Raw genomic sequence first — 26856 nt, 5'->3', positions numbered from 1 at the left:
AAAAAATCTTGCAAAAATTCTTATCACATATTGCCAAGTTGCTTTCTGAAAGAGCTTTTAACAGGTTGCATTTCCCTCAGCGATATACGAACCCCAAACCCCTCCAGTTCTTTCATTTTTGCCTACCTGCTGGGTAGGAACGGCCAGCTCATTGGCACTTTAATTTGCCTTTCCCTGCTTACTAGGAGACTGAGCATCTTTAATTGATGTATTTGCCATTTGGATTTACTCCTCTGTGAACTGACTCTTCATACCTTTTGACATTTTTAGGGGGGTTGTTCGTCTTTTTGCTCCAATCTGTAAGGACTGTCTGTGCAGAACAAGCCTGGACCGTTCATCTGCCATATTTGCAAAGACAAATCATCTTTAACTATGCTGACAGTATCTTTCCATACTTCTCCCTCTAATTTTACCATAGTCAGACTCATCTAAAAGATTTTTGGTGGCCTCTGGGCTTCTTTTCTTGGTTTAAAAAATTTCCCCCAAACCTTAGATTGTAAGTCTAGTTTCTTAAGTTTTCTTCTAAGACTTTTATTAAGCCCTTAATTCATCTCTAATTTACTTTTGCCTATGGTATGGAATTTTTTTTTTGAAGTAACACCCTCTCTTTCTTTAATATTTTTACCTATTTTATTTTTATTGAATTTTATTTATTTTTTTATACAGCAGGTTCTTATTAGTTATCTATTTTATACATATTAGTGTATATACGTGAATCCCAATCTCCCAGTTCATCCCACCACCACCCTCCCTCCACTTTCCCCCCTTGGCATCCATATGTTTGTTCTCTACATCTATGTCTCTATTTCTGACCTGCAAACTGGTTCTGTGGTATGGAATATCGATCCAGTTTTCTTTCTTTCTTCCAAATGGATAGCCAGTTGTACAGGCACCTATTACGAAATAAACTGCTATCTTCTGGGACTTCCCTGGCGGTCCACTGGTTAGGGCTCCGCACTTCCACTGCAGGGGCCTCAGATTCGATCCCTGGTTGGGGAAACTAGGATCCCACAGGACGCATGGCCAAAAAAAAAAAAGCCCTCTTCTGACTGATTTGAAGTTCCACTTTTGTCATGATTATAGATAAGACTCCGCCTGCATTGGCAGGAGGATTCTTTTTTTTTTTTAATAAATTTATTTATTTATTTATTTATTTTTGGCTGAGTTGGATCTTTGTTGCTGCACGCGGGCTTTCTCTAGTTGTGGTGAGCGGGGGCTACTCTTCGTTGCAGTGCTTCTCACTGCAGTGGCTTCTCTTGTTGCGGAGCACGGGCTCTAGGCTTGTGGGCTTCAGTAGTTGTGGCACGTGGGCTCAGTAGTTGTGGCTCGTGGGCTCTAGAGTGCAGGCTCAGTAGTTGTGGTGCACGGGCTTAGTTGCTCTGCAGCATGTAGGATCTTCCTGGACCAGGGATTGAACCCTCATCCCCCACGTTGGCAGGCAGATTCTTAAACACGGCGCCACCAGGGAAGTCCCCCTGTTATCTAATTTTTCAAAGCTCCGCATTGGGAGCTGCATGTGGGGCATTCATGTTTTTCTGACGTTTTAAGTCATACTATTTTCTGAGGTTAACTCTTTATCTTTGTCCTTCTGCACATTTTTTTCTTCATAGAGATCTGCATTTTCCCTCTTAAATTTATCCACTGATAATATAAATGCAGATGAAATCTTTTCTTTTTTCTATTTCTACCAATGATTTCTTACAGTATCAAATTATCTTATCCCTTCTTTTTCAATAGTGAGGATTTCATTTTTTAAATCCTGGTGTGTTCGATAGGCCCTCCAAAATACTGTTTTATTTTGATTTCAAGGGAAATAGCCTTAGTATTTACAATGAAGTTTGCTGTCAGTTTTTGGCAAAGAACCTTAATCATAGTTCAGTAGTTTATTCCTTTTTAAAATTTATTTTTAGTAATTTTTTTGAAAAAGCTGTTGAATTTTTTCAACTAACTTTTTTGTTTGTTTGTTTTGTTTTTTTTCTGCCTCTCCCGTTGCGGAAGACAGGCTCTGGACGCGCAGGCTCAGTGTCCACGGCTCACGGGCCCAGCCGCTCCGGAGCATGTGGGATCTTCCCAGACTGGGGCACGAACCCGTGTCCCCTGCATCGGCAGGCGGACTCTCAACCACTGCGCCACCAGGGAAGCCCTCAACTAACTTTTCGACATCAATTGATATGATCACATTGTTACTAGACTTTAATGTGATGTAAAGAATTACGTTGATCAATTACTTGATATTGAACCTGTCTGGATTCCTGAAATGAAGCTCTATTTGCTCAAAGCATGTTATTCTTTCGACATACAATTTTATTTTACTTTTTAGCATTTTATTTAGAATGTTTGCATCCAAGTCATAGAGAGATTGGTCTACAATTTATAGGCTTGTGTTATGTCTTTTTTTATGGTTTTAATTTGTTTGCTGGTTTACTATGTTTATCAGATTTTCATATTAAGGTCATGCTGCCTTCATAAAATAAAAGGGAGGGAATTCCCTGGTGGTCCAGTGGTTAGGACTTCACGCTTTCACTGTAGGGGGCCCGGGTTCCATCGCAGGTCAGGGAACTAAGATCCCCAAAAGCTTCACAGCAAGACCAAAAATAAATAAAATTTAAAAAATAAAATGGAGATTTTCCCATCTTTTTCTATGACCTAGAATAGTTTAAGTAACATTGGAATTACCTTTATTTTTATCAATTTCAGCTATCTGACGATTCATCTTTGAAACTGTCAGGGCCTGGTGCCTTTACAATTTTATATGTACAAAAAAGGTAATGGGGCTTCCCTGGTGGCGCAGTGGTTGAGAGTCCGCCTGCTGATGCAGGGGATGTGGGTTCGTGCCCCCGTCCGGGAGGATCCCACGTGCCGCGGAGCGGCTGGGCCCGTGCGCCATGGCCGCTGAGCCTGCGCGTCCGGAGCCTGTGCTCCGCAGCGAGAGAGGCCACAACAGCGAGAGGCCCGCATACTGCAAAAAAATAAATAAATAAATAAAAATAAGGTAATGTAACATAAATGTAACTTTGAAGACAGAGAATGCCAAAGGCCCGAGAGCCAAACTAAGGTACATTTATAAATTACTCATCTGTGTTACCAGGGTTCAGCCTGGGCACTTTTGGGGGTGGGTTTCTCAGCTGTAAATAGATTTGTGTGAGGTTTAAATAAGATAAAGGCTGTGCAGTGTCTGCAGATATTCCACCAACGTGCCTCTTCCTTGTCCTTTTGTCCAAAGTCTCCCCTAACAGAAGACTGCACTATGTGGTGTGGGCAAGGGGGAGCCACTGCTAGTCTTTGAGGTGGGGAGTCCATAGGACTCCATAGGAAGGGTTTAGTGCTGGGAGGTGGACTTAATTAGCCTGATGTTACAGGTGAGGAAACTGAAGCACAGAGAGGGGAAGTTCCTTGCACAAGTTCACACAGCTGCGAAGTAACAGCCGGAATTCAAACCCAGGTCTTTCGGACTCCAGGCCTCTCAGTCACAGGATCTACCCACCCCCAAACTCCAGAATCTGGGAGAAACCACAAGCCCCCCATAGCCCACTGTACCACCGGCTTCTTGGGAGGGACACGCATCAACCCCTTGTGCCCCACATCTTTCGTACTGGCCCCCCTGCATGAGTCACTGAGGGAGCCAGAATGAAAGAAGCCACCCCCTGGAGGCGTTCTCTGTGTGAGTGCATTTCGGGTTCTGTCTTAGTCACCACTTCTCTTGGTTTCCACCCCTCCCCCGACTGCCAGGAGCCTATGCGTCCCCATGCGTCCCCAGCCAGGGCTGCCAGTGCTACCCACAGTGGGTTCTGGCCCCAAGTGTGGTGGAGGCTCGGTGGTGGGGCTGGTGAGGCAGGGTCCTGAGATGTGGGCAGGGTGGCTGCGGGCACCTGGCCCTATAACCACTACTGTCTTCCCTCAACCTAATTGAAAGCAGTGAACCTATCAGGCAAACGCAGCCTCAGCGCTAATAACAGCTGACATTTCTGGAGTGCTGACTTCAGCCAGGCCCTGCTCAAAGCCCTTTGCATCAATTAAGACATTTAATCCTCATAAAAACCCATGAGGTACTATGGTCCCTATTTGATAGATGAGACAACTGAGGCTCAGAGAGGGGAAGTGACTTGCCCAAAGTCACAGAGCCAGCCAGAGACACAGCAGGGAATCCAACTCAGGGAGCCTGTGGACCGAGTCCACGCCCAGACTCACTACACAATCCTTCCTCTTTGCCCTGCTGGCTTCCCCTGGCCCTCCCCTCCATGATCAGTATCAGAACCAACAGCGCTAGGTCCCTGCCTGGGCCTCATCCTGTCCTTCCAGACCAGCCAGCCAGAGCCCCTGAGAATGGCGTGCAGCTCCCCCAGGTTGCCAGGCTGCTCAGCCTCCAGGCCTTTGTAGGTGGTTTCCTTTGTTTGGATCACCCTCCTCCTTCTCTCCACTGGACCAATCCCCTCTCTGGTACAACTCAAGCGCAGTGCACCTCCTCTGGGAAGGCCTCTGGGATATGCCCCCATGGAACCCTAAACTTCCCCTAATGAGTCCCAAATTTGGCATTTGCTTGCTGTGACCTTAGGCAAATTACTGAATCTCTCTAAGCCTTAGTTTACTGATCTACAAAATGGGGCCAATGATATCTCAAGGGGTTGTTCGAAGATGAAGAAATAAACTGGGCAACGTGCTTATGACGGGGCCCAGCCCAAGGTGAATGCTCATTAAATGGGCTCATTTTATGGCACTGAGTTGTGGACACTGGGTTGCAATTGTTTGTGTCTGTCTCTCCCACTGGACTGAGTGCGCTACAAGAGAAGAAATCCCAGAGCCCAGCACGGAGCCCACCCTGAAGGACATCTCAACACATATCTGATTTACTGGATGAACGACCACAGTCCAGCTCCCTGGCGGTGGGCTGGGGCCCAGCACTGGCTGAACAGGAGGGCAGGGCTCACCCTGCGGGGGGCGGGGGACTGCCTCTTCCTGGTTGCGTGACCTCGTGCAAGTCACTTAAATTAACCTTTCTGCAACTCAGTGCCTCCAGGCCAAGTGGGGATAACAGTCGTCCTACCTCTAAGGACTCTTAGGAGGATTAACCGAACGGCTATTAATAAAGCACTTAAGGAGAGCTGGCCACGGCCATGCTGTATGAGGGTTGTTGGAATAAAATAAGAAGCTGCACCCCCTTCAAGTGTCCACACTTGGCCGGCTCCCACCCCCTGCCCCGGCCACCTCAAGGTCTAGGTCACAGGGAGCACTTCCCTGGCCACCTCGTCCTTCACGCCACTCCCTGGTTGTCCCATCGCCCTCAAAGCCCTGCTCCCAGCTGAGCCTCCGTCCCAGATCCGGGGCTGGGTGTCCCTCTCCATGCCAGGCACTCCGTGCAGGAGAAAACCACAGAATCCAGAAGCAGAGGAAAACAGTATAAACTTGTTTTCCGAACCTAATTTTCTTGACTCTGAGCCCCCGAACCCCATCAGCTCTGATGATATAATTGAGAGGGGTTCAGGGAAATCCAGTCCACGCTGGTGATTTTTAGTCACGGTGAAGACTCTGAGTCCCAGCCGTTTTACGACAGTGGTCACGAGGTTCTTCCCCCATCGCCTGCCTCTAGGCTGGGCCGTGGACCCCAGGCCACAGGGCCACTGAGGGGCGGCTAGGAGCCCGATGACACGGGGGGAGAGGACAGGTCGGACTGCGCCGGGGCCCGGCTGGTGCTTCTGCCCCACCCCCTCCCATCTGCCCTGGGGCGCGGATGAGTGGGAGCATTGTGGTTTCCCCTGCAGCTTCAAGGCTGTCTTCTCCGTGTTCACTGTTGCTGAGGCTTCTCGAGTCTCTGCTCGCCGCCCGGTTGGCAGCAGCCCTCAGCTACAAGGTCGCATCACCCCTAGGCATAGGCCATGGGATACCCCGGCCCCTTCCCCCAGAAATGCCCTCCCCTCCCCCTCTGCCCCATCCGTTTCACACCCACGGGCAGGCTTGTCGGATAAAATACAGGACACCCAGTTAAATTCGAAGTTCAGAAAACCAACAAGTAATGTTTTAGTATAAGTCTGGCCCAAATGTTATATTTTTATTTGCCAAACCTGACAGCGCAGCTCGTGGGGCTGGATTTGTCTGTAGGGACCTGGCCCAGCAAATCCAGCCAAGGAAGGCGTTGTTGGTCTCCCTCTCTCTCAAAGACCCCACACTCCTTGGGGGACTCTTTCTGTGGTTCCTTTCCTTCCCTCCGCCCTCTTCCCACCCCATCCTTGCCCCTAGACGCCCTAAGGGGAGGGAGGGAAGAAAAACTCCACCGGCTCCTCAGCATCTCAAACTCCCCCTCCGCAGCCCCTTTCCGGATGGGGTACGTTTGCCCTCTTGCTGGCAGGAGAAACCCTGTTCTCCCACTTGGCCTCCCCTCCCTGGTCCCCTCTGTGGCACACCTGGCACAGGCTTTTGAACTGGCAGTTTGGGCTCTTTGTCTCCATTTCCAGCTGCCTTTGGGGGAGGTGGTAGAAAACAACACGTTGTTTGACGTCTCACATTAACAGGCCGCCACAGATCAACCCCTCCATGCCATCCCGCTCTGCACACGTCCTCCCCTTAGAGTCTCCCTACAACCTGCCGTTTGATAGATGAGGACACTGAGGCTCAGAGAGGTCAGGGCCTCGCCCCAGGTCACACAGCTGGTGAGTGGTGGGCTGGGAGTCTCTTTCAAGGACTTGGGGCTGCCCGGAGAAAACTCCCATCTCTGCGGAGACCTGGGTTCCCCGCAGAGACTAGCAGGCCCTGTAGGGAGGGGCTGAGCTGCTGAGGAGGCTCCAGGCCCCTCAGCGCACGAGGTTTGTTCACACAGGAGCTGGTGCTGCAGCCACCCGGGTGAAGCCTCATCCCACCCCCCGCAGCTGGGGCCGCGTGTGACATTTCCTCTCTGAGGATCAGCCACAGCCTCGGGGCTGGGGGAGAGGGAGGAAGAGGGGGCCCCATCCACCCATGGGAACTCAGAGAAATCTGTCTGCTTGAGGCGGCCAGGCCCCTGCGTGTGGGGCTCAGGAGCGGGCAGGGCCCCTTCTAGAACGAGTGCCGCCACTCAGCAAGGTCCCGGGAAAGTCATTTCGTGGCCCCAAGTCTCAGTTTCCTCATCCCCAATAGGATTAAACATGGCCTTAAATAATAAAAATAGGGACTTCCCCGGCGGTCCAGTGGTTAAGACTCCGAGCTTCCAATGCAGGGGGCTCGGGTTCGATCCCTGGTCAGGGAACTAAGGTCCTACATGCCCACGGCACAGCCCCTCACCAAAAAAAAAAAGGTTCACACTTAGTATTATATGCCCTAGACTGCTCTAGGCGCTTTACATAATATATTGTTATTTAATCCTTCCAACCAACCCATGAGGTCAGTCGTATTATTATCCCGACCTTGTAGATGAAGAAACTGAGGCAGAGGGAATTCCCTGGTGGTCCAGTGATTAGGACTCCACAATCTCACTGCCGAGGGCCCAGGTTCAATCCTTGGTCGGGGAGCTCAGATCCTGCAAGCCGTGCAGCTCGGCACCCCCCAAAAAAATAAACAAACTGCGGCAGAGAGATGAAGTCGCTCGTTCAAGGTCACAGAGGTCACAGTAATTCTGAGGGCTCAAGGCTCTTACGTGTAAACCACATAGCACAGAAGTGCTCAAAAACCCTCCACATCAGGAATCAACAACTGACCCCCAGGAAGAGACAGATGTTATCAAATGGACCAAAAATCCAGAACCAGTCCCGGGGAATTCAGTACAAGATATGGCAGCATTTCAGATTATATGATTATATACATAATCCATAGACAGAAAATACAGACTGTTTCATAAATGGCACTGGGACACGGTTTAGCCAACCTAGAAAAAAAATAATGACTGCTCCACAGATCATACCTTACACCAGCATAAATTACACTAAAGATTTAAGTGGAAACAATAAAACAGCAACAATGCTAAAATAAAGTCAGGAAAATGTTTTTATCTCAGTGTGGGAAAGGCCTAACTACGAGAACAGAACCTAGAAGTCATAAAATAGGAGATTGATAAACTCAACTGTGTAAAAATATGAAACTGCTCACAGCAAAGCCTAGGATAAATGATGATAAACGTGAGAAACAACAGGGGACACAGGTGGGTCCACTTTGTGAAGATTCCTCAAGCTGCATGCTTCTGATCTAATAGTTTGCTGTGTATGTTGTCCTTCAGAAAGTTTTTGTTTTTAAAGAGAAGTGACAAACTGGGAAAATATGTTTGCTCCTCATGTCATAGATGAAGAGTTCCTTTTCCTAATATATAAAATGTTCTTAGAAATAATAAGAAAAAGACTACTCAGAAAAATGGTGATGGACACAGACAAGTCACAGAAAAGAGAATACAGATGACCCTTAAACACATGAAAAGATGCTCATCTTTTCTTATAATAAGAGAAATGCAAATTAAAACTACAGTTAGATGTCAATTTTTAACTGACAGTCTGGCAAGAGATTAAAGAGTTACATAGCACTGAGTTGGCAAGGATGTGGGGAGACAGACGCTGTGGGATATTGCTTGTGGGAGTGTCAATTGCCCTCCTCCCCCGAAGGGGAATTTGGCAATATCTATCAAAATCACACTTGCTCGTTCATTTTGATCAAATGACTCGACTTCTAGGGATTCGTTATACAGAGATACTCCCACGTATAAAATCGTTACCGCAACTCGATGTGTGCAAAGTAAATTATTGGAAACAATCTAAATGTCTGTCACTAAAGAACTAGGTTAGGTACATGCATATAATGTCAAACTACGAATCTGCAAAAACAAACAAACAAAAAGAACGAGCAAAGTTTTGGGATATGCACAGAATAATCTCCAATACATTGTTACATGAAAAAAACAACATACGAAGATCATGTAGAATTATACCGTTTATGTAAAAAAGGAGGGGTGGAGAATATGCACATTCATGTATTTGCTTATATGTGTGAGAAAAATCTCTGGGTAACATAACACCCACCGTGCCTTGGGTCAGGAACTTAGTGGCAGGGGATGAGGTAAGAGGTGAAATTTTCCACTGTATACGCTTTAGTACCTTTGGGATTTTGAAGCACAGGAATGCAATACCTATTTTTAAAAACATATTACATTTTCATTTTAAAACTTTGAAAATAAAATAGAACAGGGCAAGACCTACACAGCTCTGGCCAGTGGTTGCCACGTGGTAATGCAGAGCCAGCCTTGCCAGACATGTCACGTCTTCAGGAGAAGCTGGAACTGAATTTCATATGGAAATTACCTGTGTTCTTCATGTTGGCAACAGTGGGGAACCCATAGTGGCCCTCTCGTTACTTGGTTCTTCCTTAGTTACAGAACTCTGATTTGAAGATGTGATCAGGTAAAAAAAATGCATTTCCTGGCCTCCCCTGAAGTTAAGATTGGCTAGTGAAATAGAAGCTGTGGTCTCCCTGAGTGGAGATGCATAAAATCTGGAATGGGGGCTTGGAGTTGGTGGGAGAGGCACCCAGTTTGCCCCTCCCAGCTCTACTTTTTCCTGCTGGAACATGGATGTGAGCACTGGCAGCCATCTTGTGACTCTGAGGATGGAGGTAAGAGTTGAAGATGGTGACTAGGAAATGTAGAAGGAAGCTGGGTCCTCGGTGATGCTGTGGAGCTGGCACACCTCCCTGGACCGGGGACTGCTTGCCTCACAGGACATATTCACGTGGTGGACATGGCAGATTTATATGTGCATGTGACCATTTTCTGGAATACAAAAATGGAATGTCTTATTTGAACAAAATCAGCATATCACAACAATTTTGCAACAGGGGGAAATAAAGTCTGTGGAGAATAGGGTATCTTTCTCTAATTTGCACAAAGAATTAGACTATTATTTGCCTGATCTATTATAGTCAGGTCTCAGTCAAATCTAACTAATACAGCAACTAATTTTTAAAAATTAAATAGAAAAAATCCATCCTAAAATTCATGTGGAATCTCAAGGGACCCTGAATAGCCAAAATAATCTTTTCTTTTTAAATATAAATTTATTTATTTTTATTTTATTTAGTTTTGGCTGCATTGGGTCTTCATTGCTGCATCCAGGCTTTCTCTAGTTGCAGCGAGCGGGGGCTACTCTCCGTTGCAGTGTGTGGGTTTCTCATTGCAATGGCTTCTCTTGTTGCAGAGCATGGGCTCTAGGCATGTGGGCTTCAGTAGTTGTGGCACACAGGCTTAGTTGCTCCGAGGCATGTGGGATCTTCCCGGACCAGGGATCGAACCCATGTCCCCTGCATTGGCAGGAGGATTCTTAACCACTGCGCCACCAGGGAAGTCCCCCAAAACAATCTTGATAAAGAAGAACAAATTTTAGAAGACTCATACTTTCTGATTTCAAAACTTACTACAAAGTTACAGTCATCAAAACAGTGTGATACTGACATAAAGACAGACAGACAGATAGACCAATGGAATAAAATAGAGAGTCCACAAATAAGCCCTCACTTATATGGTCAAGTGATTTTCAACAAGGGTGCTAAGACCATTCAATGAAGAATGGATAGTCTTTTCAACAAATGGTGTTGGTAAAACTGAATATCCACTTGCAAAAGAATGAAGTTGGACCCTTACCTAACACCATATACAAAAATTAATTCAAAATAGATTAAACACCTAACACTATAAAGCTCCCAGAAAAAAAAACATAAGGGGAAATCTTCGTGACATTGGATTTGGCAATGATTTCTTGAATATCACACCCAAAAGCACAGCAACAAAAGCAAAAATAGATAAAAGGGACTACATCAAACTTAAAAGTTTCTGTGCCTCAAAGGACACAATCAGCAGAGTGAAAAGACAACCTACAGAATGGGAGAAAATATTTGCAAATCATATATCTGATAAGGGGTTAATATCTAGAATATATAAAGAATCCTACAACTCAACAACAAAAAACCAAACAACTGAATTAAGAAATGGACAGAAGACTTGTACAGACATTTCAACAGAGGAAGGGATAAAGAAAATGTTATGTGTACCTAGAATGGAATATTATTCAGCCTTAAAAATGAAGGAAATCGTGTCACATGCTACAACATGGTTGAACCTTGAGGACATGATGCTGAGTAAAATAAGCCAGTCACAGAAGGACAAATACTGTACGACTCCACGTGTATGAGGTAGCTAAAGTCAAACGCATAGAAACAAAGAGTAGACTGGTGGTTGTCAGGGGCTGGGGGAAAGGGAATGGGGAGTTGTTTCAGTTTTGTAAGGTGAAAATGTTCAGGAGATCTGTTGTACAACAAGGTGAATATACTTAATACTACTCAACTGTACACTTAGAAATGGTTAAGATGGTGAACTTTCTGTTACATGTTGTTTTTTTTAAACACAATTAAAAAAAAATTAAACACTGCAGTGGGCCACCAGATTGCAACCCTTCTCTTAGACAGTGCTTCCCTCAGGCTGGATGTGTGACCACGTGTTAGGACTGCAAGGGCCACGGGGAACTTTTCACTTCGGGGCTCACATGCTTGTCGTCAGCTCTCTTTTAATTCATTCATTCAACAATACTTACCGAGCACTTACTCTGTGCCAAGATCAATGCCAGGCCCTGGAGTGAGAGAGATGAAGGGGGAACTAGCTCACGATCTAGAGGAGAGACAAACGATAAACACCAAATGCATAAAAATCAGTGTTATGATGACCGGTGACCGGATCCAGGGTGACTGGGAGCGGGACAAGATTACTTGAGGAGCTGAATGACAAAAGGAGAGGGCCATGTGAGGACATGGGAGAAGGGCTCCAAGCAGATGGAAAGGCAAGTGCAAAGACCCATGGGTAGAAATGAGCCTGGCCTGTTTGGGGAGGACGGGGCAGGAAGGTCAGCATGACTGGCTCAGAGAGCAAGGGGGAGGTAAATGGTTGAAGTTCTGCCAGCAGGCCCACATACATGAAACAGATAAAAAACAGCCTTTTATCAGCATAAACATTTTTTTTCAATCAGCATAAACTTGATTTGTGAGTTCAGATATACCATTATCTTTTATGGTAAAAATAAATTATAACAATTATTTTGTCCAAGAGAAAGGCTGGGTCAACAGACGCCCCTCAAAATCTCCTATTTGCCTCAACACATCCACTGTCTGCCAAATCTCTGAATTAGTTCCTTGGGGTAATTTAAAAACCACTGATCTGCTTGGGCCCCATCACCCCCACTCAGCAGATGAGTGGACTGAGGCCCAGAGCAGAGAAGGAGCTCCAAGTAAGGCCAGGGCAGAGCAGGAGTTAGGCCTGGCGATGAGGGGTGCCTGGCTGCCCGGTCAGGGGTGGGGAGGCCTGGGAGAGGGGGCAGTCCACAGCCCGTGACCCTTACTCACATGGGAGGAGCCATGAGTGACGGGACACTGGAGGGCCCTGGCCCTGCTTCCCGTATAGGGAGAACCCTCTCCCCAACACCCAGGTAGCCTGGGCGTGGGTGTGGGGCCTGGGAGGGACAGTTGAGGGTCAAGCCAGTGGCCTGATGGCAGGGCTGGGAATGTCTGAGCACCGCCACCTGTGCTCAGACCTTCTCCTCACTTCCTGCTGTTTTTCCAAACCCGCCTCAGCCCTCTCCTGTGATCCTCTGGGCCTGGCTCCCCCTCTGGTGAATCTCTTTGAAGCAAACAGTCTCAGCTGGTTTCTGTTGCTTGCTACCAGGAGCTCTGCAGGATCTGGAGGGTCTCCCAGGCTGCAGTGCCTCCACCACCACCCATACAGCCCCTCCGATGACTGCTAGGGTCTCACCTCTGTTACTGACTGGCCATGAGGTCTGGGAGAAGCAATGGCGGGCTCGGCCAGGCTGGGAGGGACATTGGCAGAGCAAGTAAAGGGCTCTCAGTCACTGACTGGATCTGGGTTTCCTAAAATTCAATTCTGAATCCACTTTCAGGACGTTTACCATATCCATAACTGCCTGTACTCAATCTTATTATTTTTCTTTAAAATGACTTCCTTTAAAAACTCAAATTCAGGGACATCCCTGCTGGTCCAGTGGTTAGGACACGGGCTTTCACGGCAGGGGTCCCAGGTTCAATCCCTCATCAGGGAACTAAGATCCCACAAGCCATGCGGTGAGACCAAAACAAAAACAAACAAAACAAAACAAAAAACCTCAAATTCATTTAATAGGCAACTACATGCCACATTCCTAAATGGAAATCCTGTATTTCTTTCCTTAAATAAAAGGAAACCCTAAAAAACAAACCCAGCAAAATCAAAATGGTTAAATTCCATCCACTGCCTGCTCAGGGCACTGAGCTTGAGGCTTCCTCTCTGTGCACAAAGGGAGATTAGCAAGTGTCTAAGGACAGTTAATAGCACCCAAAGAGCCTTTCTCCATAACCATAATCAGAATTGAGAAGAAAATTACTTTCTCTCCCCAAGATTTAAGGTGAGTTAATGCTGCCACTGTTTAAAACCGGCACGTATACAATGTACCCAGACATTGGCAATGACCAGACTAATTCAGCCAGAGTCCTGTCACGTCGAGGGTTCCAGCTGTGTGACCTTGGGCAGGTCACTCAACTTCTCTGTGCCTCGGTTTCCCCATCTCTAAAATAGAATAAATAACAGAACCCACTTCCTCAGGGTATTGTGAGGATTAAAGCAATGAATAGCAGACAGGACTGCCAAACATGTGTTAAATAAATAAGCCCACTGTGGTACAGGTGGAAGCCCTGAGGTGCAGGGAGCGGGAGGGATGGGCTCAGAGCACCTGGGAGCCTCCCTTCCCTCAGCCCCTTACCAACCCCAGCCAGCCTCGCCCTTGGGCACCCCGCCCTGCCCCCTCCCTGCTGCTCCTCACTTGCCCCATCTTCCTGGGCTCTCGCTCCGGCTGGGCTACTTGACTTAATTCTCACAGGAACCCCGAGAGGGAGGCGGGCTCATCAGGCCCAGTCCACGGAGGGTCGGCCTGAGCCCCAAAGGGGTGACATAATTCCTGTCTGTCTCTGCGTGCACCAGGGCTGGGAGGAAGATGCAGCGGATTCTGGGCTCCCCCCACATCCAACCCAGGCACCCCCCCACCAATTATCTTTAGGCGGCAGCAGCTGAGCCTCCTGGTATCTCTCTGATCCCCCAAATTTCCGGTTCCCCAAAGACAACTCAGGATGTGGGGAGGGTGGGGCAGGGAGAGGAGGAGGGAGACAGAGAACGAGAGAGAGATCACAGAGAGACAGAGGGCCACAGAGACAGAGAGAGACAGGGCAGAGAGACAGATGAGAGATACGGCTTCCAAGACAGAGACTGTGAAACAGATTGAGGCCCACAGAGAGGGAGACAAAGAGTCAGGAAGGGAACGGGTGATCCAGAGACACACAGAGACGAGGGGCGAGGGAAGGGAGAGGCCAAGAGAATACGGTGGAGGCAAAAATGAAAGTGGCAAATGGGATGGGGAGAGAGGGGGCCCGGAGTCGGAGCTTGGTGTGCGGGGTGCCGCAGGGTACCCGGAAACAGAAAGACAAGTGGCGAGCCTGAGAGCCAGGTGGGAGAGGGAGAGAGAGCTCAGAGGCCCAGCCGAGGCATACAAGGAGGCAGACGGGGACGGGGACCCCGAGCGTGGAGGCAGGAGGGGCCCCAGGTCGCCATCTTTCTCGGAGCTCAGGGGGCTCCCAGCCCCCACAGGGCCACAGATGCTCCAAGCGTCCACCCCTCAGGCTCACGTAGCCCGTGTGTCCCCAAGAAGAGGGACTTGGCTCAGGGCCAGCTGCCCACAGCCCAGAGCCTGCAGCCCCTTTGAAGTCCGGCAGGGGAGTGAGCCCTGAATGGCCTTGGCCACCCGCCCCACTGGGGGACAGAGGTGGACAGAGAGGCCTGAGGGGGGACTTGGTGGGTACAGATAGAGGGAGGCACTTGGGAACAGGGGTTGCTTAGACCACTTGGGGAGGGGAAGCCAGTACCCTGCTTGGTCTGGCCACCTGCCCTCTCTGAGCCTCAGTTTCCTCATTTGTAAAAGGGTGATAATGAGAAGAACTTACTCAGGGTCACGGTAGCGACCAAACACATGTGAACCGTGTGACATCTCGCGTGGCCTATGTCACTGCCTGAAAGTGGGCCTTGTTGAAGGTCGAAGACCCACGGCATCCTGTCCAGATGAGTCAGGGCCCTTTCATTTGCAAACGACAGAAACCCATGGAGCAGAGCCAAGTGAAGGGTGTTAATTAACTCATGTAACTGAGCAGTTCGTGGGTGGTGCCAGTTTCAGGAATGTGTGGATCCAGGACCTCAACCCATGTTCTCAGGAACCATTTTCCCCCTACCTGGCGCTGCTCACCTCTGTGCTATCTTCCCCCTCACAGGTGCCCTTCACATGGTGGCCCCTGGCAGCTCCAGGCCCATGTGTCCTCCCTGTTGAGGGGTCCCAGCAGAGAGAGAGAGCCTTATTCCCAAAAGTTTTAGCAAAAATGCCTATGCAAAGCAGAATTGGCTCTCTGTGGAATTTCTCCTTGGGTCCGCTTCCTTGTTTTCTCCTTTTGCACCAACTTTTAACATAGTCTCCCTCCCTTCACTCCAAAGTAGACTGCATTTCCATAAATAACTCTGGCATTTGCTGGGTGACTTTAAGCAAATCACTTAACCTCCCTGAGCCTGTTTGCTTCTCTACAAAAGGGGCTCCTTATACCTTGTAGACCAGAGTGTTGTGAGACTCCGTGAAATCATGAGTGCGGCACACAATAAATGTGGAATAAATGCATCCCAACAGCCATCCTCCCTTCTACCAGCAATAGCCCCTAATTTTCTCTGGGTGTCTTCCCCATTTCCGGTGCCTTCCCCATTTCCACTCCCTCAGAGTGGAGCATATGACCCAGGCCTAAGTCAGTCAGCACATGGCATTCTCCTGGCCAGTGATTGGTTCGGGGAGTCTTGTGACCCAAGCTAAGACAATTAGAGTAAGTTTAGGGCTTTTGCTGGTGGTGCTGGGACATTTTGCTCCCCCTACCCCCTAGGATAGGAACTGGAAGGACATGGTCGCTGCAGCTGCCAGAACCATCACCTGACCACAAGGCAGAGGCTGTGAAAATGGAATCAGTGGAGAAATTAGAAGTTGGTAGTGATACTTAAGCCTCTGGCCCCAGCCATACCTGAGTTCCAACTACTTTCTCAGCAACAAGGGATCCCATTCTTATACTTCCAGGGACAGCTTTTGGGGCTAGGGACCTCACAATGAGAAGGTTTTAAAACTTAAGTTCAACATCCTCAAAGGTTCCCAAAGTCCAGAAATCTAGTGGCAGAGTTGGGACTGAAACTTAAGCCTCCTCACCTGTATCCCAGTGCTCCTCACCTGTATCCCAGGGCTCCTCACCTGTATCCCAGGGCTCCTCACCTGTATCCCAGGGCTCTTGCCACCAAACTCAGTCCCCTCTCTAGAATTATTGCTCATCAGCTCCAAGACTAATAATACCAAGTAAATAAAGCAAAAGTAAGGAAAAACCAGAAAGATTTCCCTGGGCAGGTGGGTGTTGAGGAGGAAAGTGGGACACTGGGAGGGGATTAGGTAGGAGGGCAGACCCATGCGTCCAGGACAGATGGGTTACCAGCCATAAAGTGTGCACCCAGGTATCTCTGAGGAGCAGTTAGAAGAGGTGGAGGGTGAGGAAAAAGGTGAGTTTCACACATTGGTCACCAGGGGCTCATCACCAGCCTGGGTTGGCCTGATTGTGGTTGGGATTTGGTGGAAACGATAGGCGCCGTGGTTATCCACTAGGAATTTTTTGTGGCAAGTAGAAGAAAGCCTGGCTCGAATGGACCTCACCAATTGGCCTGATGAGATTGACTCATCAGGGAGTAATGTCTTCAGGCATGTTGGATCATGGGATCTGGGTGCTTATACAGCTATCAGGACTCAGTTTTCCTATTTTCATTTCTGTTGACTCTGCTTTCCTCTCTGGAGCCTTCATTCTCAGGCAGGCTCCCTCTAAGTGGAAGTCTGCAAAAGCTCCAGGCCTACGTCTTATGGGCTTGACACCACAGTGGACAAAGAGCTTCTCTTTCCTATTAGTTCCACTGAAAGTCTCAGGAATGTGTCTCATTGGCCTAAATTGGGTCATGTGCCCCTCTATCAACCAATGACTGTAGCCAGGGGGATGGGATATAATGATTGGTCAATCCTGGGTCACATGCACATCTAAGACTTCCTAAGTCCCACCTGAGCCACATAGACATTTCAAATCCAGGTGGCGTCATTGGAAGAAGAAGGCGTGGATACTGGCAAGGAAAAACAAAAGAAGTCCTCTATAGATGTTAGAAGGTGGCCGGCAAAATGCTAATAACATTTTTTAAAGTTCTAAAGTCAGGGCTTCCCTGGTGGTGCAGTGGTTGGGAGTCCGCCTGCCAGTGCAGGGGACATGGGTTCGAGCCCTGGTCCTGGAAGATCCCACATGCCACGGAGAGGCTAGGTCCGTGCGCCACAACTACTGAGCCCATGAGCCACAACTACTGAGGCCCGTGCGCCTGGAGCCCGTGCTCCGCAACGGGAGAAGTCACCGCGATGAGAAGCCCGCGCACCGCAACAAAGACCCAACGCAGCCAAAAATAAATAAATTAATAAATTTATTTTTTTAAAAAAAGTTCTAAAGTCAAATACGTTTGGGGAATACTAGATTAGGCAAATAGAAACAAAGGTTTCTCACAGGATCCCTCAGAGCCATGAACTCAGCAAAGTGCACTTGACTCTGCCCGGAGGATTTAGAGAATGCACTTTTCCCAAACTCTCCTGAAAGCAGAAGGCTTCCTTGAGAAGCTTCTCTCAGGACTCATGCGCCACACAGTGCATTCTGGAAAACAATGGCACTGAATACCACAAACGGCCCGAGCTCTTGCAACAGGCACTATCGATGCCTTGTCCGTGGCCCTCCTCACCATTTCAGGGCTCACTGGCCCACGCATCTGCCGGCACCTGCCTTCCTCTGCTCCAGGCTTGCTGGGGCCACTGGTGCCCACTGTGCCCACAGGAGTGGCAGGCCAGAAGTTCTGGAGAATTAACAGCCCCCCTTTCCCTGGAGCCACCCTCAGTTGGTGAGTAATGGGCGAGGTTGTACAAATACCCCAGCTCCCTCCCCAGGCAGGATGGCTCATACCCACCCACTCCACAAGGCCCCCAGACTGCCCTGGCAGGGCTGTGCCCCAGTTGCCCACATGGGTAACTGGCTCTATAATGCATCCTTTGTTGGCTGCCTTCTCTTTCCTGTCTCACTCCCCTGTCAGTGTTTTTGGGACCACCTCCCAAATAAACTATTTGCACTGGGACCCTTATCTCAAGGACCGCTTCTGAGAGACCCCAAATCAATAGAGCTGTTACCTTCCGATGGCCTTAACAAGCACCCAATTTTCTCCCCAGCAATTCCAGTAAACATTGTCTCTCACTTATCACTAAATCTACCTTTCCTCCAGCAACGGACTTCAAGAAAAAACCTGTTTCTGCTCCCCAGCTGCAGGGATTCCACCTACTGACCGCCCCACTATGCTAAGAACCCCAGCCCAGCCCCGTAGACCTCGTTGCCTTGACTCTCTGTCCCTCCTGGCTCATCCGCTGGCGGAAGCAAAGCCACATTCTCTTGCTGATCCAAGAAACACCAGTGGGAAGCTGCTTCGTGCCTCAGGGCACACCCCGCCCCAATCCACCAAGGCAAGGACCCAGAGTCACCTTGGACTTCCCCAAGCCTCGCGGCCCATGGCCAACCCATCACCACGTCCTTTGCTTCTGCCTCCAACATCCCCTTCTACCACCTCGCTCCACGGCCACCGCCACGTCTTCAGCTAGCCCACCACGTCTCCCGTGGACCTCTCTGGGAGCCGCCTCACTGATCGCACCTCAGGGCCCTTGCCTACGTTGCCCCTAAAGCCTGGAGCGCCATGTGCAACTCACCTACTGGGCGCAGACAGACCGGCCCCTCTCAGCCTCCTGTTTACTGCCTCCTAAAGCTGCCCTACTTTACTGCCTCCATCCACTGCCCCCTTAGGTCTTGGCCTCTCTTCTTATTACAAAATCATTCAGATTTGCAAACACTTGAGAGACACGTAACATACACCTCTGTATCCAACCCTGCTTAATACGAACAAGACATTACACATATCATGGAGGCCCTTCCTGAACTCCTTCCCAGGTATCCTCCCCCTCTGGCCCATGGTAGCCACCCTCCAGAGTTTGATATTCCTCATTCCTTTGCCTATCTTTTTTTTTCTTTTCTTTTTCTTTTTTTTGGCCGCGACTCACGGCTTGTGGGATCTTAGCTCCCTGACCAGGGATGGAACACATGGCCCATGGCAGTGAAAGCACAGAGTCGCAACCACTGGACTGACTGGGAATTCCGTCCTTTGCCTATCTTACTATCCTTGCATATATGTGTATCCCTGGACAACATGTACAGGTTTTTCATGTATTTAGGTTTATATAAATAAAACACTTGCTTTCCTTTTCTCACTCCACCTTCTGCTGGTGACATTTATCGGAGGTGACATGTTGCTCCAGTCCACTGATCTTTCTCTGCTGGTGGGTCTCCACGGTGTCACTGGACTGCAGGCCCTCCGTCCACTCTCCCAGTGACGGTGTCGGCTGTGTCCCGCTGTCAGCCATTACAGTTTGCCCTGAGCCCCCTGGACCTACCCCTTAGCCCACGTGCTGCTTTGTCCAGGTTTACACCCAGGGATATGCTAGGCAAAGGGACACACCATCTTCAGCTTGGCTGATGTCGCTAGGTTATTCTCAGGGTGGTGGCACCAACATGACCTTGTTGGTAAACTGTTTCTGTCCCTCAGCCCAGGCATAAAGGTGCCTCTGCCCTTTTCTATTTCCTCCCAATAAAATGACTTGGACTTCCCTGGTGGTCCAGTGGTTAGGACTCCGCGCTTCTACTGCAGGGGGCGTGGGTTCGATCCCTGGTTGGGGAACTAAGATCCCACATGCCACACATCGGCCAAAAAAAACCAAAAAAAAAGACCATGCCACCTGTTGATGTCCAGCTTGTCCAAACACTTCCCCAGACCTCCCTCCCCCACTTCTCCAACAGGCCTCTCACAACCTCCCCGCCTGGCGCAGCGGCTCCTAATACAACACCCAGAGCAAGGGTGCTGGCAGCAATGACTCTGGACGCCAACAGGCCCAGATCTCAGCCCAGATTTGCCACTGAAAATCACTTTTCCTCTCTGAGCCTGTGTTTCCTCACCTGCAAAATGGGGATACGCACAGTAACTGACAACAGGGGCGTGACAATGATGAAATAAGCACGGAAGTGTGGCAGGCGCTATATAGAGGAGCTGTTGGTATTACCTTTGGAGGCCAGAGGACACCAACAACTTTGCATCCCGCTCAGGACTACTCTAGTTGTATGTGACAGAAACCCCAAATCAAGCTGGTTGAAGAAAACTGGTCATTTATTGGCCCAAGTAACCAGAGTCTGAGGGGATATCTCGCTTCAGGTGTGACTAGATCCAGGCATTCTGACACCACCAGGAAGCCAGCCCTGCCCACCTCCAGGCCTTCTCTCTTCCATACTGGCTTCATTCTTGGGATGCTCTCCAGGTGGGGGCTCCAGGACCACATTCTCCCAGCTTCACAACTGCCATGAACAAAAAGCTTCTCCTGGCCTTCCCTGGTGGCGCAGTGTTTGAGAGTCCGCCTGCCGTTGCAGGGGACATGGGTTCGTGCCCCAGTCCGGGAAGATCCCACATGCTGCGGAGCGGCTGGGCCCGTGAGCCATGGCCGCTGAGCCTGCGCGTCCGGAGCCTGTGCTCCGCAACGGGAGAGGCCACAACAGTGAGAGGCCCGCGTACCGCAAAAAAAAAAAAAAAAGCTTCTCCCTCCTGACACTTCCTGCTCATGTCCCGCGCTGGGCCTCACTCTGGCCAGGTTGTCACACGCCCGCACAGGGGCCAGTCCCAACGACCAGGGTATCCACCAGACCCTCGTACTCAGAGGGGGGGGGTCTTGGAGCAGCAGCAGTAGAACCACTTGGGAGCTCGTTAGGAATGCAGAGTCTCAGGCTACATCCCAGATGGACTGAATCAGAATCTGCATTTTCGCAAAACCCCCAGGTAAGTCATCTCTAAGTCAAGTCTGAAGAGGACTGTGCTGCCCGTTAACTTTTTCAGTTGCTTAGACAATTTTTAAAGTTCTGTTTTATTAAGAACCACAAAAAGTAAGAATTAAGAAAGCCATTTGAGGGACTTCCCTGGTGGCACTGTAGTTAAAAATCTGCCTGCCAATGCAGGGGACACAAGTTCAAGCCCTGGTCTTGGAGGATCCCACATGCCACGGAGCAACCGGGCCTGTGCGCCACAACTACTGAGCCTGCGCTCTAGAGCCCATGCTCCGCAATGAGAAGCCACCGCAATGAGTAACCCCTGCTCTCTGCAACTAGAGAAAGCCCGTGCGCAGCAACAAAGACTCAATGCAGCCAAAAACTAATTAATTTTTTTTAAATAAGCAAGCCCTTTGAGGTCATCAAGTCCACCCCCTTGTTTTAAAGATGGAGAAACCAGGGGCCGGTGGGGAAGGGTCTTGCTCTAGACGCCCACCCAGCGCTTCCCCACGCCCTGTTCTCCCATCACCTCGGCCGTCGTCTGCCACTTCCAAGGACTAACTCATGAGGAGATGCACCTGAGCCCCAGGAGTGCCAGCTGGGCTCAGAACTGCCTCACTCAGAAGGTGACGTGTCCCAGGCTTCGTTCAGTCACTCACACATACCTGGTCAGGACCCTCGGGAGCACAGAGGGTCTGCAAGGATGGAGACCCACAAACACATACACACACACACACACACACACACACACACACACACACATGCGCACACACACACACACTCAGGACCTCGGACACAGCCCACCCTCACCCTGACTCCGACCCACTGGGCCCCCCAAAGCTAAGAGCACTACAGACCACAGCAGCCTTTATTCTGTTACAGAGCAGGGCTGGGGCCAGGGTGGCTTGTTCTCAGGCTGCATCAGAAGGTGCAGAGTACTGGGGCCACACAGACGGGACCCCGGAGTGACAATAAGTTAGGGGGAAAGTTCTCAGGCTGTCGTCAGGCTGGAGGCGGGGTGGGATGCCGAGTGGGGGCCCACAGAGCCGCTGCCGGCTGCTCAGCTCAGCACTCCCAGGCAAGGCTGGCTCCAGACCCCACGCGGCCTCCCACTGAAACACAGCGGGACAGGGACAGAGGGAGGGGCACAGGGTCAGGAGGTCGGTGGCAGCCACAGGGGCCCCAGACTCAGAGAGGAGAGGGCGGGGAGGGCCCGCAGGCCCGGGGCAGGGCCGGGCCGGGCGGGCCTCTCACCGGGCCTTCAGTGGATCTGCAGATTCTCGTAATCTGGAGCTTCCTCACCCTCCACCTCCTGGGAACTCCGGCCTGCTGCGAGGGAAGGGGGGTTGGTCTTCAGCTGACAGGCCATCCCGCTCTCCTCCAAGGCAGCTCCCCCAGCGTCTGCCCTACCTCCCCCGACACACACCAGGCTCGGTCCTCGCCACGGGCGGCAGCTCCTGGGACACGTTCACGTACTCCCGGCTCCCATCTGTGGGGACAGGTCAGAAGGAGGGACGGCCATACCAAAAGGGGGGCAGGCCACACTGAGGGTGAGAGAGGAGGAGGACACCCAGGCAGAGGGTGAGGAAGCCAGAGAGGGGGCGGTGGGCACCCTCAAGGCCGGAATGAGAGTGAGGATGGGGTGGGGGGGTGCGAGAGTGAGGAGGGAAGGCAGACCCCAGCCACTCACCCAGAGATGCATCCGCGCTCTCCTCACTCTCAGGGACATTCACGTAATCTTCCCCCGACTCCACTGCAGGAAAAGCATTGGCACCCACGCACTGTTACCCAGACCCCCCGAGGCAGACACCCAGAGGCTCCCAACCGCAGCCCCCAAAGACTTTCGACATAACCAGCCCGAGACTCCTACACGCAGACCCCCAGAGACCATCCCCACTGTCAGCCCCAGAGGGAGGCAGGGAGGGCGGTCCGGACCTGCCACGCGGGTGGCGATGGAGAGAAGTAGGACGACTTGACCAGAATTGATTAGGGGAAACGGAATTGTGGGAGGAGAGACAGCAGGCCCCAGCGTGTCCCCCAGGCCAGGGAGCAGGGACGGGGAGCGGCTAGGGGTGGTGGGGCTGGGCGACACGTGTGCGGAAGGAAACAACACGCGGGGCTGGGCCGAGTCAGAGGCGCCATCAGCCCCGCTGGCCCCTCCTCCTCAGCCAGGCCTGCCCTGACCCCCCTCTCCTGTCCTTGTCCCTTCCTAGCGCCTAGCGCCATTGACGACATCTTATATTCTTTCATGTGTTGACTTATTTCTCCCTGAGGATGTGGACAAGGCAGGCTTCGGAGTCAGACTGCCCAGGTTCAAGTCCAGCTCCAGCATTAACTAACTGTGCAACCTCAGGCAAGCTACCTAACTGCTCTGGGCCTCAGTTTTCTCGTCTGTAAAATAGGGTGAGGAACGGTACCCACCGCACAGGGGTGTTGTGAAAACGGTGAATTAAAATAAGGCCTATCTAGGGAGGGTGGGAGGGAGGGAGACGCAAGAGGGAAGAGATATGGGAACATATGTGTATGTATAACTGATTCACTTTGTTATAAAGCAGAAACTAACACACCATTGTAAAGCAATTGTACCCCAATAAAGATGTTTAAATAAATAAATAAATAAATAAAAAATAAAATAAACTAAGGCCTGTCATACCGTCAATGCCGCCAAGTTTCTGTTAAATAAGCAAATCATTGTACAGATGGGACAAGGGTGGGGCAGGAGGGGAAGGGACAGGCTCAAAAGCCCCTGGGAATTGTGACGTTTAACATTAATAAGTTAATACACATAAAACTCTTAGTAGGGCATGTAGTAGGCCTTCAATAATGTTAGTTGTTTTAATCACAACTCTGCCTCATTAGATGTGATTATATCAGGGGCACCCAGTAAATATGACGGATGACTGAATGAGTGAATGAATGAATGAAAATAAGCACTTGGACAGATGGTCTGGGGCTCAAGAGAGAGGCCGTGAGTTGAGAATCAGGATGGCACATGAAGCCAGGGTGTGGAAGTCAAGACCCAGAGCAAGTGTAGAGAGGAAGGAGAGGAATGGAACACTGAAGATCACAAGACACTTAGAAAAGCCTCCAACAGGCAGGACGGAACCAAAACGAAGAGAGAAAAGCAGCCCAAAGGAAACAGAAACAACACAGAAAGCAGACGAAAACTTCCCAAAGAAACCCCCAAAAAGACGACCTATAACCTACTTCTCCTTAGAGATTTAGGAGATGATACTGCCTTTGTGAGACAAGATAGGAGGCTATGAAAAAGGAACATTCAGAGATGAAGAAAGGGCTTTTGGACAAGAAAGACAAAAGCATAGACTCAAAAGAAGAATAAAGTCAAGGAAATCTTGCAGACAATAAAAGCAAAAGACAAGGAGGGAAGAGAAGAGAAAAGGTAAGGAAATCAGACGATCGGAGCCGGAAGTGCCCCTATCTGAAGGACAGAAGTGCTAGAAAGAGAGAAGAGAGAAAATGGAGGGGGAGCAAACATCCAGGAGGAGAGGGAAGAGCCGAGGGGCCGCAGCACAGAGGGGCGGGGAGTGGTCAGAAGGCCGACTCACTGGAGAAGGCGCTATCTCGGAGGCCAGGGTTGCTGGACGCAGGAGCTGGTGGGACGGCGGCGCCAGTGGCCGGGACGTTGTCAGGAAGCACGACCCTGAGGGGAGCCAAGGAGCGGGTGAGCAAGGAGCCCCGGCCTCAGCTCCCACCTCCCGCCTGGCCACTCACAAGTAGCCCTCGGGATAGTCTTCCTCATCCTCATCTTCGTCCGCATCCTCACAGACTGCCTCTGGGGTGGGTAACGACACAGGGTCAGCGGATCCCAGGACAGGCCCCAGCCTCCTCCCAACCAGGGCCGCCGGGGCCCCTGACGCACCCTCGTTCTCATAGCTGGCCACACTGTTGGCTGCAGAGAGAGCAGGGGAGGGAGACTGAGCTAGCTCAGAGGGGCCTGTCCTCTGCCTGGCCCCAGCCCCACGGGCCCGGCTCCACGCTTACCACCATCTGAGTCCTGCTGGGAAGACGGCATGCGGGGGGAGCCTCCGGGGGCCTGTGGGGATCTCCTGGGAATCAAAGGTCAGAGGGCAGGCTGGGGTGGGGCTCTGGGGCAAGAGGGATTGCAACAGGGAAAGAGGCCCCCAGTCCAAGCAGGTGAGGGGGTAAAAAGGGGGATTTGGAGGGGAAGCGGCCACTTACGGGATACGGAGCAGGTCTGGCTGGCTCTGGAGCAGGTAGGTCACAGGCGGGTAGGAAGTGGCTGGTGGCCAGGAGGCGGCTGTGGCTGAGAAGACAGGACCAAGCTGAAGGAATGACTCCAAAGCTCACGCCCCTACCCTGGACGAGGCCTCGAAGGGCAGACTAACCCACGACACCCCTGTGCCCTGGACAGGCCTGGTGGGGGGGGCACCCATCTCCCTCCCCACCCCCAGCTCAGGTCAAGGCCATGTGGGCAGCCACAGGGGGAAACTGAACAAAGGCACACACTCTCCCACCCACGCCAGGAGATGCTCCCCCCGCGTCCAAGGAAGGTGACCCTCCATGTACTCACGAGGCGGTTTGATCACGATGCTACTTGGGGTCAAACTAGCAGGAGAGACACAGTGTGGGTAAACAGCTGGGAGAGGCCCCAGACCCCATCTCAGTCCCCTGGGGCCCAGCCCTGCACGGGGTATTGAGGGAGACACCCAGGACGGACGGGGCAGACTCACCCATCGGAGGCAGCAGTGTCATATGAGCCTGGGGAAGAGAGGGCCCGTGAGGCAGGAAAAGGGGGTGATGAGGGCAGAGGGTGATGGAGTACGGGGCTCTCAGCGACTCGAAAGAGTTAAAGAGGGACAAAGGAGTTGGGGCGTGGGGTGAGGATCCCTGTCGGTGTGTCTGAGCACCTGGACACCCCACCAGTACCCACTCACCTGGCAGCTCTCGGCAACGCACACACAATGCCATCAGCAGCACAGCCAAGAGAGAGAGCAGCAGGAGGCCCAGCACAAAGAGGACCGGGCTGACTGCCTCCATCTGCAGGGGAGAGCGTGGACCGGGCCTAGCTGCTCGCCGCACACCCCTTGGGGACACAGCAGCAGCGGGGCAAGGGCCAGGCCACGAAGGGTACAGGGGCTGAGCGGGCACGAGGCTGGGAGCCTGGTGGGGGGCAGCTGCGCCCTCCTCGGGGGCTCCCTGGGTCTCCTCCCCTCAGTGGGCGTCAGCGCAGGCTCTGGAAGACCCTTGAACCCAGGGCGGTCAGGCCCTGACCTGGAGTCTGGCGCCAGCCACCCCTACACAGACCCTGTGCCCCAGCCCTACCTGCCCCTGGACTCTGCGCCTGCCTCTCCTCAGTGCCTGCCTGCCTGTGGCAGGAAGCTGTGGTGAGCGCCGGGTGAGGGCAGGAAATCATCAGGGCTCAGCTGGCTGCACCCTCCCCCTTCCCACCCCCACCCAGCCAGTGGGGAGGGGGAGGAGGCGGCCTCAGGAGCCGGCCTGGGCCCTCAGGAAGGGTCTGCTGGTCCCTGGGACAAGGGGCAACTCAGACCAGTGGGAGGAGGAAAAGATACTTGCAGGCCAGCCAGCTACTGTGCCCTCCACAGCGCGGCTCAAGGAGGCGGCAGGGAGGGAGGCCCTGACACCAGGAATTCTGAGGGGCCCAGGGCGTGCCCACCCCACCTCACCCTGGCCGGCCTGCCAAGAAGGGCAGGCTCTCGGGGAGACATGGGCGTAAGCGACTCCCGGTCACACCGAGCCAGCTCACTCCGCCCCCTCATTCACTGGCCCAGAAGGGCAGGGATTTGCCCAAGGGCCCGCAGGAGTGACCCAACAGCCCCTGGGAACCTGGGACTAGAGAGGGGGCGTCCCCTG

At 51.4% G+C, this 26856-nt stretch overlaps 1 protein-coding gene across 14 annotated transcripts; it reads right to left on the bottom strand.

The window, feature by feature from the left end:
* Positions 1 to 2781: 2781 nt before the first annotated feature.
* LAT (linker for activation of T cells) lies at positions 2782 to 26384 on the bottom strand. 14 transcript variants are annotated; one of them, XM_027126537.1, is made up of 11 exons: positions 25920 to 26384; positions 25716 to 25743; positions 25556 to 25590; positions 25204 to 25288; positions 25006 to 25070; positions 24736 to 24913; positions 24570 to 24664; positions 22694 to 22756; positions 22430 to 22492; positions 22258 to 22332; positions 2782 to 2806 (listed from the first exon to the last, which is right to left on the bottom strand). In XM_027126537.1, exons 1-10 carry the CDS (start codon positions 26020 to 26022, stop codon positions 22265 to 22267), a joined length of 783 nt encoding a protein of 260 aa, XP_026982338.1. In that variant the 5' UTR covers positions 26023 to 26384; the 3' UTR covers positions 2782 to 2806; positions 22258 to 22264. The 14 variants fall into 14 exon arrangements, with proteins under 14 accessions (XP_026982338.1, XP_026982342.1, XP_026982335.1 ...); XM_027126541.1 differs by lacking the exon at positions 2782 to 2806 and adding an exon at positions 20339 to 20601 and having other exon boundaries at positions 22414 to 22492; XM_027126534.1 differs by lacking the exon at positions 2782 to 2806 and adding an exon at positions 20339 to 20601.
* Between the last annotated feature and the right edge of the window lie 472 nt (positions 26385 to 26856).

Source organism: Aethalodelphis obliquidens, unplaced genomic scaffold (genome assembly GCF_003676395.1).
Source record: "Aethalodelphis obliquidens isolate GAN/ISIS:26980383/991018 unplaced genomic scaffold, ASM367639v1 scaffold30, whole genome shotgun sequence".
Taxonomy (NCBI): Eukaryota; Metazoa; Chordata; class Mammalia; order Artiodactyla; family Delphinidae; genus Aethalodelphis; species Aethalodelphis obliquidens.
The sequence above is the reverse complement of the archived record's forward strand: the minus strand, read 5'-3'. Positions and strand labels throughout refer to the sequence as shown.

Coding starts and splice junctions, on each gene's coding strand:
- LAT (XM_027126537.1), bottom strand. CDS start 26,022: ATGGAGGCAGTCAGCCCGGTCCTCTTTGTGCTGGGCCTCCTGCTGCTC. Junction 25,591..25,715: donor GACACTGCTGCCTCCGATGG/GTGAGTCTGCCC, acceptor CTCTCCTGCTAG/TTTGACCCCAAGTAGCATCG. Junction 24,914..25,005: donor CCAGCAGGACTCAGATGGTG/GTAAGCGTGGAG, acceptor CTCTCTCTGCAG/CCAACAGTGTGGCCAGCTAT.